This window comes from Podarcis melisellensis (genome assembly GCF_964234715.1).
Source record: "Podarcis melisellensis genome assembly, chromosome: 7".
NCBI classification, from domain to species: domain Eukaryota; kingdom Metazoa; phylum Chordata; class Lepidosauria; order Squamata; family Lacertidae; genus Podarcis; species Podarcis melisellensis.
Window position 1 is genome coordinate 20,696,588 of NC_138539.1, and position 17,369 is coordinate 20,713,956.

At 39.3% G+C, this 17,369-nt stretch overlaps 1 protein-coding gene across 9 annotated transcripts in view; it reads right to left on the minus strand.

The window, feature by feature from the left end:
• Positions 1–926: 926 nt before the first annotated feature.
• Positions 927–17,369, minus strand: part of OXR1 (oxidation resistance 1) — a 191,295-nt gene continuing 174,852 nt past the window's right edge. For 6 of the 9 annotated variants that reach the window (XM_081918727.1, XM_081918726.1, XM_081918728.1 and 3 more), the window contains 6 exons: positions 13,902–13,982; positions 8,450–8,572; positions 7,201–7,353; positions 5,588–5,683; positions 4,573–4,646; positions 927–3,085 (listed from right to left, as the gene is read on the minus strand). In XM_081918727.1, coding sequence (XP_081774853.1) covers positions 2,950–3,085; positions 4,573–4,646; positions 5,588–5,683; positions 7,201–7,353; positions 8,450–8,572; positions 13,902–13,982 — 663 coding nt within the window. In that variant the 3' untranslated portion in view covers positions 927–2,949. The remainder of the gene's footprint in view (positions 3,086–4,572; positions 4,647–5,587; positions 5,684–7,200; positions 7,354–8,449; positions 8,573–13,901; positions 13,983–17,369) is intronic. The other 3 variants (XM_081918729.1, XM_081918734.1, XM_081918733.1) reach the window with 1 other exon arrangement.

Sequence of the window (17,369 nt, forward strand, 5' to 3'; positions counted from 1 at the left end):
CTGGGGAGCCCTGCGGGAACTCCTGCGGGCTCCCCAGGCTTGCTGATAGCTTCCTGAAGCCTGGAGAGCGAGAGGGGTTGGTGTGCACCAACCTCTCTCACTCTCCAAGTTTCAGCGAAAGCCTGTATTCGCCCCATAGATTTCCCCTTCATTTTTGGAGGGGGGAAAGTGCGTCCTATAGGGTGAAAAATACGGTAATTTGTCTATTATGAAAAGACAAAATATTGGATTTTTCACCCTCTATGCTTCAAGTTCAGAAGAAATAGGTTCTCCGCCAAGCATTGGTAGGCAAGAAAAACCAATAAATTCAAATAGCATTTTGCAGGGGCACCAATTTCTAGAACCTTATCACATGGGTGGCATTCAATTAAGTTTCACTGAGAGTAGCCCTACTGGGTTTAATGGATCCTAGCCACAATCATTAGTTTCAATGGGTCTACTCTGAGTAAAACTTTATTGAATACCCCAGAGTGTTTCTCAGTTCTCTGTTATTCCAATATGGATGCAATTGTCCCCAAATACTGGTAGAATAAACACATGGGTGTCGGGGAGAGCAGCTGAAACACAATGCAATTCAAATCTCATGACAAAAATATGGACCATGTGTCCTACCCCTCCCTCCCATTTGATCCCAACCATTGACAAGAGGTTAAGAATTTGAAGCATGGAACTACTGTTAAATAAAATCCAAGAGGGGCCTGGAACAAAATATTGCAAAGTGGAATATTCCTAGACAATGTCCCCAAATAGCCATTCCAACCTGTTTTCAGTTCATCGTCCATGAATGCGGCCACTGAACATTCTCAGTCCTCACTGGGTGTCTTGGGGTTTTTTGGGAGGAGGGGGTTTAAATTTTTATTTCTGCAAAGCTTGGGATCCTCCCAAGTCTGCTCAAACCTCCATCCTGTGCATGGATGGTGCATGGATTTGCTACTGAGCTCTGGCATTCACACTCTGACAATTGGAAATAAGAAGTAGAATCATACGAAATTGTAGGGTTGGAAGGGATCCTGAGGATCATCTAGTCCAACCCCTTGCAAAATGCAGGAATCCCAACATGCGGTCCCCCATCCAAATTGAAACCATGCCGGTAACAGTTCCTTCTTTCCTTCAGGGAATTTGTGTGTCTAAATAAAGTCCCGACTCAAGTTTCATGTTACATGTACTTAAGATTTATTTGCTCTATATCAGTATGACCTTATAGTACTTAAAATCCATTACAGGATTGTTTATAGTTAGTCTTAAACCCACAAAGACAATAATACTGCTGTGGAAGACCAAAGGGGAGAAAAAGCCATTTAATTTATTTACAGTTTCATTTGTAAACATTTAATCTACATATATTGTACTATGTTCTAACAGGAGTAAAGAGCTATACATTGAGACAGAAAACGACGCCCTGTATGTTTAGTTGTATTAAGCATGAGCATATTGTAGAGATAGAACATCCCCTTTCCCGTTACCACAGCAGTAAACATCCTTCCGATAAGTGTTTGAACTTCTGAAAGAACTTTATATTAGCGACATACAATACAACTACAGCTAATGATTTAAGCCAAACCCTTTGGCTTCTTATTCCATTTCTAGAATAATTTAAAGTGCTAGAAGCAACCCGTCAATCAACACTTTCTCTCTCTCTCTCTCTAAAATAACAAAAGCTACTTTTAAACATTAATTTACAAAGAAATATATACAATGTTCATCTGGAACAGCTGAGATTTCAGCACAAAATCATTCACTGTCACACTTAACAGCTTTTTTTTTCAATTTTTGCTTTTGCATAAACATAGAATATAAGCTTTGAAACAAACCGTTGTTGAGCGATTATTGCCACAATGGCTTTTCGGTTCTCCTACAAAAGTGAACGAGAGCTACTGATTAACTGTATTTTAGCCTGTCTTGTTTTTCATTTTGAGGTCACGGAACAGTAAAGTTTGCATATTACAAGTCTACTGGGTTACAATGTCTACCTAGAGTACATTACCTCATTGAATCAGAGCTGGTGCTAACTGCAGTTTACAACATAGATCCACTCAAAAGAAAAAAGAGAGAACACCACACCTATATTTTTTCTCTTTTTTTTTGGACAGGAGCAATTCTTGGAGACGATGTGCTACAAAGCTACAACAGAAAAACTATAAAACAGTATATATATCTATATATCTGACACTTTATGCTGTTTGGGGGAAAATGCATCTGTTTCATAGTCTTAGAACATATAATGCCCCTGCTATAGCTATGACTTCTCCACTGCAATACGCTCACTTTGTCCAACTGCGCATTGGTATTTTGTTTCTCTTGACCATGTAGCTCAATCGTTACCCAACATTTGTCCCAATCCTGCAGATCATGAACAGCTTGTGCAAAATACTTCAATACAATCAATAAGGGCAGCTACATTTTTACTGTTAAATACAACAGACATGAATTCTCTACGCATGAAAGGAAATGACACCGTTGAATGTGGATGAATACTTTGTCTAGTAAGTGGCACCATCTGAATGGTTAAAAAAAATAAAAATGGCCCAGACTGATCACTGTCAAAAATTTCAGAATCTCCATTTCTCTCTTATTTAGACCAATAGGGACATGTTTCACTACAGTTTGTGTAAATACATGTTTTCTCAATGAAATAGCCCAAAAGAGTATAAGAAAGCTTTGGAGTAGTGGGGATGGGGAAAACCCAGGGATGACAAGCCACATGACGAGAGACCTACCCCCCCCCCTATAAAGTAAAAACTCCAATTATGACTTATGAGAGCTACATCCTTCAAAAAATATAGCAGGCTGATTAAAAATAACCTAAATAATGTTTTATGTAAAGGTATTTAGATGGCCATGCAGAGAATTTTGAAAGGCATTGCTGCATTATATTGCTTCAAGGGCTTTTTGAGCTGCACTGATCCATTTCAGGTTTGGGACAACCTTTTTGTAGTAGCAGTTTATATTTTATTCAAAGCCCCAAATTTCAATGTCTTGAATAATGAAATCTTCTTTCTTAGAAAGAATGCGATTCCCAAATGTTTTGCAAGAATGACTTCTTCCATGGTAGAGATCGCCATCGAGCCAAAGTGCAAATTCACCCCTGGAATATGGAAAAAAGAATTATTTCTCCACAGTAGGAAGCCACCCTCCTTACATGAATTAACACATACATGATTAGAACTCAAGAACATCAGGCATGTTCCATTTCCTTTCCATCCCTGAATACAATTGCAACTGCATTTGAAACCAGCGCATTTTGCTAGGAATTCTTTCCTTGCCATAAATATTTCTGCATCCCTTTTAACTGAAGGGTGAACAGAGACTAATCAGGTAGCATCAAGATTTTGACTGTTTAGTTACACCTATTTAGTTACACACACTACTGAAGTTTGGCACCTCATATAGAGCACAGAACAGAAATGCAACCTGGTCCCTCACTAAGTAGTTTTTGATCTAATAAAACATGAATCCAGTCTTCCTTGTATTCATCCAGCACTGAAACACCTGAGGGAAAGGTTCAGAGAATCTGGCAGAAGATGAGAGGTCCTGGGCAGAGAAAAAAAGCAAACTTGGGAGCTCGCATGAAGATGGATCAGCACATCACTATTAATCAGCAAACACCACATAGAATTTATATGTGTTCAATGTGCTTCACACACAATCTTCTGGCAATCATTAGAACAATCCTGTGAGACAGGTCAGTATTCATCTCTCCTGTGTTGCACAAGGAATGAAGATGAAGTTGAAGCAATAGTGGCTCACCTTAGGCTACATAGAAAGTTCCAAATGTTTGAAATGCACAGTTTTGAATTCACAGCTCAGTGTGCTAGCCGTTATGCTATACCTGCATTAAATCTAACATCTGGAGGGCACCAGATTGCAGAAGGCAGTGCGATAGGGAACTGGTGACCCTCCAAATGTGTTTTTTTTTTGGGGGGGGGGGATTTCAACTCTCAACAGCTGCAAATGTCAGGGATGATGGGAACTGTACTCCCACAGCATCAGATTCCTGCCTTAGAGCTATTCTCTCTACATTGCTTCACCTCCCACTCTTCTCTCCATATCTCGCTGCCCTTGGACATTCTGTTCATATGAAGGGAATATTCCATTTCAACTGAAACTGTGAATGAAGGTTATATGGGAGAGAGAAGGAAATACTATAGGAAATGATAGCTTGGAAACAATATTTAATGTAAAAGAAGTCAACATGGCCATGAACAAAGGGGATTAATTCTTGGATGTGGCCCAAAAAATTCTATTTGCAAACAATGGTAAGTGTATAGGTTTATCAAGAAGCAAAAGCATTAAGATGTCTAGAAGCAGATAGAAGAGGAGAAACGGTACAGTGTCTTAAGAAGACCACTTCAAAGTGAGTATATATATGAAAAAAGGCTGTTAAGAGCTGCATTTATAATCAGGACTGCATAATTCCTTCAAAGTAATGTTTTATTATTCAAGTATCATAGCTACAATGTTCAATATAGTTAACAGCATACCACTTCTGTATCTGAGGGCTTTATCTGGTGGAGGGGGAACCCACCATAAAAACCAATCCTTAGTAAGAAAATAAATAAATTCATCACTCACCCTCCGCCACCAAAAGCTAGGGCATCCATGTCGCCTTTAAGAAAGAACATATTGTCCCCAGTCCACGTGAAAGTCTAATGTTAAAAGAATGGAAAAAAAACAGCCAGACACAGTGATTATGTGAAATTACTACCCCAGGGAAAAATGGCCGGGGGTGGGAGGGGAGTAAAGAAACGCCAATGGTTTTTGTTTCAGAGAATGCTATGGATAATACTTTATAAGCAGGACCTGCTACAAAACATTGCTGCATGAGCCTCCTATGCCTTCTTCTAGGATATTGATACTATTCCTGCATTGCAAGGGGTTGGACTAGATGACCCTCAGGAACCCTTCTATCTATGAGTCTATTATTCACCCTTCCCAGGTTTCTGTTTCTTAATTTTTCCTCAAAGAGACAGAGAGGTTTTCAGCTAAGATTTACTCATAGTAGACCCATAAAAATTAACGGACATAACTTGCCACATTCATTAATTTCAGTGGGTCAATTCTAAGTAAAACTTAGCTGAATGCCACCCTGAAATTTGGCATTCCATGGCCACTGAGTATGTTTAAGTCCTCTACAGAAAATGAATTTCATAACTGAGAAGTCACTGTTACATATGCTCACTGAAGCAGACCCTCTGAGCTAGATCTTAAGGTCCTTTAAGTAATAATTCCCTTCCAAGTCATTCAGGGGCTTATGGGCAATAACTAAAGTCATTTATTAGTATAGAATATTATATGCACACTCATACCAGATTCATCTTATTTTAAGAAGATGGCACATAATCTTGCAGTTCAATGACATTCCATCTTAGGGCAATTTTTTAAAGAACTGCTTTGTTAGAGTGAAGTCCACAGACAAATAAAGCAAAACATAAAAATTACAATCAAAAGGAGAAGTTATAGAAAGCTGACAAAAACTTAACTCTACATATTCTCTGAGGGGGCTTTTAAGATAAATATCAACTTAAAAGCATAAAATTCACATGTTAATTATGCAGTATTGTATCAACCAACCTCTTTTAGTCCTTACCTCAAAATCTGGACAAAAAGTAAAAAGAAAGGTTTCTCCAGTGCCATAAAAACCATCACTCACTTTAAAGGGTTCGGAGGCTAGTGCCCCAAAGATCTAGAAAAATAATAATTAAAATGATCTGGTGTTCATGAGATTTCTTTCCTTAATATATCTGTAAGCAGTACAATTTGAACTCTGATATGGTCTTCCTTCATGTCCAGATTAAATTAGATCCCTCCACTAATTTCTCTTCAGATCAAATGAATTTACTTCGCCTTACTTACAATGCTGAGCTAATATTAATTATCTTCAGGAAGGTATTTAATGTAACTATTTTTCCAAGACAATTCTGGATGGCAGTTTGCTTAGGGTTAGGGTTGGGGTTAGGGTTAGGGAGAACCAGAGAATCAACTCAGGAAACACAAAAAGAGGTACTTATTGGTGCAAAAAAAATAACAAAATAAAAATAATAGCAGTGACTGGCTGCCATTGTTAATGTCTGTGATGATTAGCCAATTTTGGACAGCAGTTATCAGAGTAGGATCACTGCAACGAATTTAGCTTGCTTTCAGCAGGCATGCTGATTCAGTGTGCCTCTTATACAAGCGAATCAGCTTCCTGAAAACACAATAGAACAATCTTGAGCCTTGTCCTGCTCAACTGAGCTCCACCCTTCCTCCTCCACCTCACTACCTCTGCTTTCCTATTCTGCTACAGTACAAGACAATGCTGCTGTTTTATTGGCTCAGAGCAAGAAATGTGCAGCTGCCAAAACGCAGCACCATAAAATGCAACGCTGGGGTGCTATCTATCTCCTGTGGCCCTGTATAACTCTTCTCAGGAGAATGAAGGAAAGCAGAAGCAGTAATCATAGCACTCCTGTGTTTTTCCCTAAGGACTGAAATTAGAGGTGCAGAAGTGCTTTTACAGCTCAACATTCACCTTGTGCTTGAGAAGAGCATTGTGAACCACAGAGATCTGTATTTCCAAATCAGGAAAAAACAAAACCTAGTGACATTAGTAAAGTTAGTTCTGATGTTTTACTGCAAATGGCCAAGGCATGTACTATGGCACATTAAAAGGCCACTATATAGATACAATATACACCCAGGTCTTAAGGTTTGGAGCTCTATGTGGTTGTAACACAAGAGTCTTCTTTTAGCACCCTTTTTTTTAAAAAAAAAAAAGTGGCAGATGAAATTGACACCTAAGTACTTTCATAGACAAAATACTACTTCCTACAGCACAATAAATTTGCCAGCCTTTAAAGGGCCACAGGATCCCAATACCAAAAAAACTTGCTGTATGTCATATTCCTCCTATCTAGAGTAGTCACATGTAAGCCAGCCTCTGCCTGTTGAGACTTCTGAAGTTTTTCCAGAGACAGGAAAAAGAAGATAGAAAGGATTGCAGAAACACACACAAACAACAGCTTCTGGCTACTTTTCTCTAGCCCCCTGCTCCATTAAAGTTAAGCAGAGAAACAATACTCAGCACTGGCTCATTGCTCCTCTCCTGTGATTAATGTAAAATGAAGCTACGCTATACGATGGCTAATTCAAGAGGTTTTAAACTTTAGGGTTTGTTTGATGGGGGAGAGAGGGGAAGAATAGTGTTCATTGTTTCCTTACCTGTCCATCACTGTCTTTGATTACCATTAGTACTGGTGTGTCCAGCCCCATCATGGTTCTGTACAGGGTCTTCAAGCTCATGCCATGCTTTGCAGTACTGTAGACAAGGGTCCATGGATACCCAATAGTTCGTGGTGGAAGATGTTTTGTGAGCTAATAAAAAACACAGATGCAAATAATGCATGCATACTGAATATACTGGATTATTTTTAAATAATAATAATAATAATAATAATAATAATAATAATAATAATAATAATAAATCTTTAGGATGAGACAATTCAGACACATATGACCTATCTTCCTTCTGCTAGACTTTTGGAGTTCATTACTTCAAGTCCAACACTTAAAACTGCTTTACACAAAATGGTCATAATATTTAATTTCAAACCAACAACAACAAATGGGACAAGCTGTATTTTTAAAGTTACTTGCTTGAGCTTAAGTCACGGGGATTTACTTCCAACTAAAAACATTTAGGATTAGGTTGTTAGGCACAATGGACAGTCTGTCTTGCCCACATCAGAAACAATTCAGGGGACCTAAATTATTTTGTTGAATGTCCAGCAGATGTTTTGTAAACTAACACAGGTCTCAAACAGGATACGGTAAAGATCAGAACTTCACCTTTCATTTTCTATTACTTGCTGAACCATCTAAACATACTGTAAATTGTGGGACACATTCCCATGGCACCCAGTTACTGATTAAGTCATGGTCAGTCACGATCACTTCATGTTTTCACAGTGGCCAAACAGATACCCATGGAAAGCACAAAAGCTGGACAGGAGGCCAACAACACCTGTGCTCTCCACCACCTCTGATGCTGGAGGTAAGATATAGCCATAATAAATAGTACCCTCCCCTCATCCTCGGTTAAGGAACATCTTATCCTGGATTAACAACCAGATACAGTACATATAATTTCTAGTCCACCATAAGTGGATTATTCATATAATTATTATACATAGAGAAGGAGCACAAATATGAATTATAGACTAGAACTAACTTAACTAGTTTTGAACCTTACCAGAAGTATTTTGGAGCCAGGATGTATTACTTCAATAAACCAATCACATGAACAATTTCCTCCTTTTATGCTTAATTGATTTTTGGTAACTTGTTTATACCAGCATCTTCAGGAGGAGGAGTGCAATATTTACTTCAACACTTCAGCTTTTTACAGCAATGTTGAAAAAAATGTCAAAGCTATCATTTTGAGGACCGGCATACCTTTCTTATTCCATACCTTTTCAATTTGCTCCGGTTGTAACAATTCACTGGGGTCATTAAGATTTGGCCGAAATGCCTCAGGCTCCAGGGTCGCCTTTATCGTTCCCTGTGTTGAAGGTGTATCTTCCCTTGTGGTGATCTGCAAAGATGGAGGAAAAATTAAATAAGCATTCAAAATACCATGCAGCATATCTTCAAATCTGAAAACACTTGTTAAAACTGCTTGTTAAAGCTTTCAAGGCCTATACAACTATACTCTTCCCTATTGTAAGATAGCCATAGCATGCCCCAGTATACAGTACTGACATATTAAAATAGCTTCTGGCTTTTTTCCTCATCACATATCTCCTGTAATATTTGAAATAAAAGTTTTCAACCGCATAGGAACTTGCAGAATATTTTCAACTGGCATGACACAGGGCCAAATGTGACAGATGGTAGCAAATTATTGTCTGCACCAGTCCTATCATTCAAAGAAAGAAAGAAAGAAAGAAAGAAAGAAAGAAAGAAAGAAAGAAAGAAAGAAAGGTGAAAGCCCATGCTAGCCCAACTGGGAGAAAACCACATTGGGAGAAGACTATTTTGCTGTTTAAAATTGGATCTCCCCAATCTCCAGCTTTCTGTGATTTAAGATAACCCAACACAAAAATAGTCAACCATCAAGTTTAGCCAGGCTCTTAAAAGGGGGGGGGGATGATCTATTAATATTTTTCTAGTTAATACCATATTAATTTGTGTTTACATTTAAAGGATGCATAGAAACTGACCCCCAAACAGGAGCCACAGTACCCTTCACCATCCATCCCAAGTAGCAAGCAGCTTCTTCCCACCTTTGAAATGCAAATGACAAATGTACTCATCAGGGATTCAAATGCTGATAAATACACCCGTATTTCTCCTATCTCCCTGCAATGCCTCGACTGGACCACCTGCCCCCCCCCTTTAAGCACAGCATAATGTTTGCCACTTTAAGACAACTATTTTTAAAAGCTGAAAAACATCTTAGGGAGGAGTCAGTGAGTGTTGTGCATAGCCAACTTCTGGTGCAAATAAGCAAAATTGTCATGTGTGTCCCAAGCTTGATTTCTGAATATTGTACATCAGAAAAAAAATATGATGAGTGCATTCCAGTGCTCAAATTAAGTACATAAATACACACCAAAAAGCTTCCATTCTAACCTTGGTGAATTTAGTAAAAAAGGAGTTTATTCTCTCTTTTAGAAATGTCACCTTACTGATTGGCACAGTGTACTTACTTATGGCAGAATTATACATTCCTGTGGCAGATCCCAAAACAAGAAAGCTTTAAAACAGCAGGATGGGAAAAGATTTCATGCAAAGCATGGGCTACAGGGAAAGTGATGCTGAAGTGTTCCTTTGCCTAAGAGTACAGCAGCTGTCCATTAAGACTGGCTCATTTCTGATGCCAATGCCCAACTATGAGAAAGGAAACGGGGAAGGGGATTGTAGGAGAAAAGCATCTACGGTCACTGCCTCTCTCATCAGAATCCCCACCCCTGTTTTACAGCTGTTGTGGGAGCCTATGTTGTAATTCATGGGCCAGTCATGAATATCTTGTTTGGCCTTCAGAGAAAAACTAAATTAAATTAAGCGAGAAACATCAGCTCGCTTTGTAGTACAGCTCAAGATTTCTTTAAATAGACTTCCTCCACCTTCCCAGACGCATTCCTTTTGCCATTTACATAGGATCATATAAGTTGCTATAACTGTTTTCTGAAGCTAACTCCTAGGGGCCATGGGAGCTTCGGCTCCTGCAATAAAATATTTGCGGTGGCTGGGCCCCGACAAAGTTGATGGGCATTGCTATTCAAGTGGTGTGCATGCACAGTGTCATGTGATTGACTTTGTGGGAAGGGGCTTACCTGGCCCCCCCGCAATATTTCATTTAAGTTGGCATCCCCGGCCCCATAGAACCATTGTGTGTGTGGTGTGTGTGTATAAAACACAATTATTTTCTGAAACAACACGACTATCTTTTGAAACTCCACTTATGGGTGGGAATGCCCTATGGCATCCAAATTTTGGACTGAGGTTTTTGAAGATTTATTATTATTCTTAAATGTCCTGTCCATGTTTTCCCATAATGCTCTTTTGAACTTGTGGGGTGACCTAAGGAATTACGTGGCAGCTGGCTGCAGTGAGAACTTCTGTGGCTCAGAAATAAAAGATACTACAGGACTTTAAAACCTCTCATTGTGGTACAACAATATGTATGCTCTATCTCAGAGGAAATAACTCACGAATGACATGTTTCGAAGGAAGACCTAGAACATTTCTATGTGGTTTGGGGGGGATTTCATTTCTTTTATGTGAAATCTTCCCCACCAAGTTGCAAAGTTTCATGATCATGATGTGTTTTGCTCCTTTTTTTTTTCTCCATTACCTGCTATTTATTTATTTATTTAGAAAATAAATATGTACTGCTCCTATGTTTTGTAACTTTGTTTGGGTTTTCTTTTTTGTCTCTACTTTTGATTTTACATTTTTAAAAAAAAAAACTTTGTTAGAAACCCTCCCTAAACAAACCTTCTCAATTCAAGGAAACGGAACAAAGACATCAGAGATATTCTTTAACACATAAGCAACCCAAGCATACTGAGCTATGCCGTTTACTGAGTTCATGGCTTTTATCCCCTTCCTGGTCTTTTATTATTATTATTCTTGCAATCTTTGTATAGCAGAATCTGCAGATGTTGACATGTAAAGTAAAAAAAATGGTTTGGCTTAACATGTTATCCAAACTCAGGCTCATAGTTAAGCTCTCTCCATGCTGACCATGAGCTCTACCCCTCCTGGCTAACCACAAGGTTTGTTCTTGGCTGTAGTTTGTGGTTAATGAGTTGAGCGAAAATGTTAAATACCCATTCCATGTAAAGGTTTTCCCACTTCTTCTAAGAAAGAAGTATTATCACACAAAACAAAAACGAATCCAAACATACACATTAGTTACAAACTAGACAAAGTTATAGTATAGTTGCAGGATGTGGTGCATTTGTCTCAAAAATGTTAACCAGTGATGCTGTTGGCAAAATGTTTCATTACAATTAAGAGAGAATTTGCAGTCCTGAAGCCCATCCTATCCCTTGACTGTGTTTAAGGAGTACTCCTGTGCCACAATTTCTCTTTGGAGAAGGAAACAATAAAGTTTATCAAGCATTATTTTAGCTCTCCTTCCTACTGTATAGTGGCAGGTGCTATTTATATAGGTCAAGGTAAAGGTACCCCTGCCCGTACGGGCCAGTCTTGACAGACTCTAGGGTTGTGCGCTCATCTCACTCTAGAGGCCGGGAGCCAGCACTGTCCGCAGACACTTCCGGGTCACGTGGCCAGTGTGACGAAGCTGCTCCGGCGAACCGGCACCAGAGCAGCACACGGAATGCTGTTTACTATTTATATATTTCCAGTTATTGTACAAATAGCTATTGTACAAAAACCAAGTTTATCTACTGGTCGTATTCTGAAATATGAATACAAATATCTGAAAAGTACAAGCAATTCAGCATCCAAAGTTAGCAAATAATTCATATGCAAACAGGTATTTTGCTGAACCGCCCAAGTGACATTTTTACCCAAAGGAATATAATAAAATGTTGGTTCCCTCATCTATTCTTTCCCCATACTAAATTATATCCACAATTATAAGAGGCTATCTTTTGGAACATTGAACCTATTAAAGACATTATCCCAAAGCAGAAAGAGTATCCTTCACTCACATTATCGGGACTCTTAGCTCATTGCTAGATAGCACAAAATAGGTCAATAAGGCACCACTTGAAACTTTAGCTTTTCTGGTAAGCAGAATTAGGAAAGCAATGAAAGCATTTTCTTCCACATTTAGCCAATTGTAAATATTAGCCAGAAAGACAAAGATTTTAAAAAAACCCTTTCAGTTCAGTCCATATCTCAGTTAAGTTGAAACATATTTGGGTTTATACTGATTTACTCAGACTGAAGTGAATGGCATTATAGAGGCTTAAAATCCAAATGCTTAGCCAAGCTCTGGATCAGAGCTTTTATTATTCATTTGATAATATTCAATGCGGTTTATTTCTTCAAGCTTTAGAAAATGCTCGTGCAGTTTTAAAGATATGCTTTCAGCAACAATGTACACAACTATCTTCATGTGTACATATGCCAAAGCGGAAAGAAGTGTATCTGCTGAGAATGCAAAAGTGATGGCAAGAAGCCTAGAAAGGGTTGGCGTTACCCAAGAAGCTTAAAGCAGTGGAGTAAAGGGGAATAAAATTGTACATCCAGTCTGTTCTTTTGACTCAAGACAAGGGGTACCATTTGGCCAGTGCAAAGTATGAGAAAAACTAGCCTCTTAAGTGTTGAGCCATACATAGGGCACTTCTTTTAAGCTTTCTGACTTGTGGCCAATGATATAGATGATCCTTCACAAACATTTAAAGGGGGTTTAATATTGCAGTTGGGAATTGGGGCTAAAGCAAGCTCTTTGCATTCTCTTTTGAAATGCTCTTAATTCAACGCAAACTTCCATCCCAAGCTGTGAAGTAAGTCCTCAGCAGTCTAGAAAAATGTGCAGCAATGAGAGCAAAACTTCAAAAAATAAATAGACAATTCCCTTGGGTATAAAATAATTAGAGCTGAGCCAAAACAGTCCTTTTGGTTCTATTTTCACTTCTGTTATTGCCTCCATTTTATGGCATGGTTTCACCTACTAGCCCCAAATTTCACCCCCTTTTGTTTGTCCAGGTCCTGAATTCTAAAACGTAAAGGGGCTGATTTTTAAGATTCAATGGTACAGTGCAGCCAACCCCTTCGGCCACAGTGAACCTTAGAAAGCTATCCCAACCCAGAGCTAAAGTTTACGCAGAGTTCCTTTATTGCGATCCTGCCAACCTTGTCTACAGCCACAGAGGATGGAGAAAAACATACCAAGAGCATAAAAAGGAATCCTGCATGAGGTTTGGCTTAGGGGAGCCGGGAACTGGTTGAACAGTCTTCAGTAACCACACATCTTCTGCTCAGAAGAGTAGAGAGATTCTCAAGCTGCGTTCCATGTGCTTGCTCAGGGTCTATGTAGTTCCCATGAGCATTAAAAGCAGCCTTGCCTTGGGGAGCTTTCCTTTGGCTTTATCTGATCTGTAACTAGCATCCAGGATTTGGACAAAATGTGAAAAAGCACTTTACTTCAATAGATTTTGCATGCAAAATTTGCATGCATTACAACTTTGACATGAACATTGAAAGTTGCAAAAGTTTGGCTAAGCTCTAGCAGTGAACCACTTGCCACAAATGTCATAGCATTCAGCCATACCACTACATAGGGAGACAAATTCATGAGGAATGAATTTTCTGCTGGGTTCTTGCAGTGTTGTAACCAAGACAAACACAATGAATATGAGAGTAGTCTGATCAAGGACACTACAGAGAAAGAAGTTCTAGCCTCTGGATGAGGGCTGGTTAACTACTTAAGAGAGCACCTTGAGACGTCTGCAGAGTGTGCGCAGTTCTTCACTATTTAAAGCATCGATCCTGCGGTGATACTCAGCCACTGACACTACCTGAATATGGAGACAGGAAGACAATAATTCCACTCATAGTTAAAGAAAAATAAAGAGCAAGAAAATAAATGACAAGATTATGGAGACATTGGGCAAGGTAAAAAAAAAGGACAAGCAACATACAAAACAAAACATAAATGAAATAAATGTAATTAGACGTTTATCATTGTAGTGATGTGATGCTCGAACACATTTCAAATTTAGAATGAACACATATAACAACAGACGTTCCCAACAAAATAGTACCAGAAATCTGATATATTTTCATCGGAGAAGCACATCTTATAAAATAGTATGTAGGCATACACATCACTAAATAGTTTCCTTTCTTAAATGTTGCCTGTCATTTTTAGCTGGGCATCAATGCTGACTGATGAAAAACAAGTATATTCTATAATAGCTTAGGTGTTAGGTGACCACAGTGCAGTGCCATCAATAGTTTTGCATTCTTCTTAGAACACTAGTATATCAGATTACTTATAAGTAATAAAACTGCCTAAAGTTAATTGTGCAAATGTATGCAGAGATACAGTTTACAAAACTATTTGTGTCTGTAGAAGAGTAAGCAATTATGTAACTATAAAACAGAATATATAGATTTTTTTTAATGAACCAAAGTGATGGAATCTAGCCAGAACTCTTGGTAAGCTTAACTTTTTCTTCTTCGTTATAATACAACAGCTGTAGATCTTAAGGCAATTAACTGCAGTGTCCATCCCACTGCACAATAGTACCAGGGAGGCTGCTTGGCTCCATCCAACTTTAAGGATGTTTCTGGAATCTCACACCAAAGACTGGATTATGGGAATTCATGTGGATTATAGATACAGTACATTAGAAACTCCTAATATATTAGAAACAGTCTTCTTTAAAAATGCTGTCTGTTTTCATGAAAGAAAGAAAACTAATCTAATTTCTGTATTTTCTGTTTACCAAAGAAGCCATTAATGCTATTAATATCGCCCCAAATTGGGCTGCATCCAACAAAGTCATTCTGTTGACAAAAGAACTTCCAGTTGCACAATGGAACTTCCCCTCCCTGCAGACCTCCTCCAAATTTGTTCTCAAGTTTTCCCCGGCCCCCTGGAGCAGATTACTGGGGGTGTGGGAGTCCTAGCACTAGAGGAGCTGCTTTGTTGGATACAACAATCTCCGGACTAGGCTGAAAGACACGCCCCTGTACTTATCATGCCCTCAGGACTCTCACAAGGCCATCCACATGCCTCGCTGGCCCTGCTCCATGCCCTCCCCCCAGAGAATTTCGCCTGACTGGAATGTATCTGTGAACTATGATAATACCTTGAGAGGGTGCATATTTTTAAGCCTCTGGCTTGGGTGTGGCTGGAACGCAGCCTATTGTATACAGCAGTGGTGTCCAACCGGTCAACAGGTAGATCGCCTGGGTGATCCTGGTGGATCGCAAGCAAGTAATGTTTTGCCTCCCTGGCCAATTCCCCCCCCCCCAAAAAAAATGCACGCTCCTCCTCCCTCCAATGACAATGGATAGATCACTGCCAGTTATTTTATACTGGGAGTAGATCACAGTGTCTTGGGAGTTGGATGTGCCTGGTATACAAGTAAGAGTCGCATCTTTTGCTCTGCCTACTTATACCTCTGGACCTTCCAGCCACTGGCATGCAAGCACTAGCATGAACAACTGCCCTACAAGGAAAGGTAACAACATTTGTGGCTTTGGAGGTTTGTGTGGCACACACACAGCGGAAATATAAAATAATGCATCTTGTAGAGAAAGAAAATGAGGAGGCATTTCTCTCTCACTATAATGAACGGTGGGAGATGCAGGACAAAGTGAAATATTTTATCACATAGCTGAATGGTGAAATTTGCTACTAGAAGATGCGGCGATGGGCACCAATTTAGGAAGTTTATAACAGAATTACAGAGATTCATTTACAAAATTTATATACCGCACAATATAAAAATCTCTAAGCATTTACATAGAATAAAAACTTTTTAAAAGCTAAATAAAAACAGAACAAAATTTGAAGAATTCACGGAGGATAAGGCTTTCAACAGCTGCTAGTCATCATGGGTATTTGCTACCTGCAGGGATCAGAGGCAGCAACGTGGCTCTGAATGCCTGCATCTGGGTAACCACAGAAAAGGTCTATTGCCTATTTCCTGCTTGCAAGCTTACCATAGGACTACGTTCTAGGTCTTTATATATTCTTAAGTCATAAAACAGTGTTAATAACACAAGCATGGGTAAACTAATTAACACCTGTTCCTCATGATATACTGGAATGGTTTCAGCAGGGAGCTACAGGTGAGGCCACATGGTATTCTGTCAGTTTCTCTACAAACATCCTAGGCAGTGATTAAACCCTCTCACAAACCCCAAACAGTATGGTGTCAGCAATATTCTGCTGACACACAGCTCTACTTAGCCTTTACATCTGTAGGTGTGGCAGTGGATATGCTGAACCACTGTAATGCCTCGTTAATGGACTACGTGAGAACCAACAAACTGAAGATCAATCCAGGTAAGGCTGAGGCATTGTCTGTGGGTGGTTCGCTAGACTGGGTGGATGGGAGGTTGCCTCTCCCTAGATGGGGCTACACCCTTTTCTGAGGGAGCTGGTACACAGCTTGGGGTCACTTACAGATCCTTTGCTGTCTTGAAGTTCAGGTGGCCTCAGTGGTGCAGTGCCCTCCATCAGCTTGGGCTGGTGGCCCAGCTGTACCCCAATGTGGACAGGGATAGCCTCCCTTCTGTTCTCTATCCTCTGGTAACCTCTAGGTTAGATTACTGCAATGTGTTATTTGTAAGACTGTCTCTGAAGATGGTTCGGAAACTTCAGCTGGTGCCTTCATTACATATCTTTAGGTGCCAGGAAAAAGTTTCTCTATAACGTTCTATGCCCTTTTAAAAGTGTTTGTGGGAGGGGGAGATAATCTTCTGTTTTTGTTCTATTATCTATTTTGTGATCTTATTTTACATTTTTATGTTGCGAACTACCCTATGATCTTTGGATGAAGGGCGGTATAAAAATTTAATAAATGAAATAAATTAATAAATAAGGAACTTCAATTCTATTAGCTGTGGCCTGAATCAAGATAATGGCTGTCTACATTTGTATGCCCCTACAACCCACCCATGCCAGGATGTCTTATAGTATTGCTTTAGGAAAGGTCAATGTAGTGACCTTTAAAAAACATACACTAAAAAAGAAGCTTTCACACAACTGTCTGCCTGCCATTTTTGAATTACGATTTTCTCTCCATCTTTATCCCTCTTCCACAAACATGTTTGTGTATAGCTGCCAACTCAGGATAACACTCAATACACCTGATAAAACGGACTCTAACCCTTCCAGGTTCCAGTCACAAAATGGCTGAGCCATGGGCCATAGCATAATGCAAAAT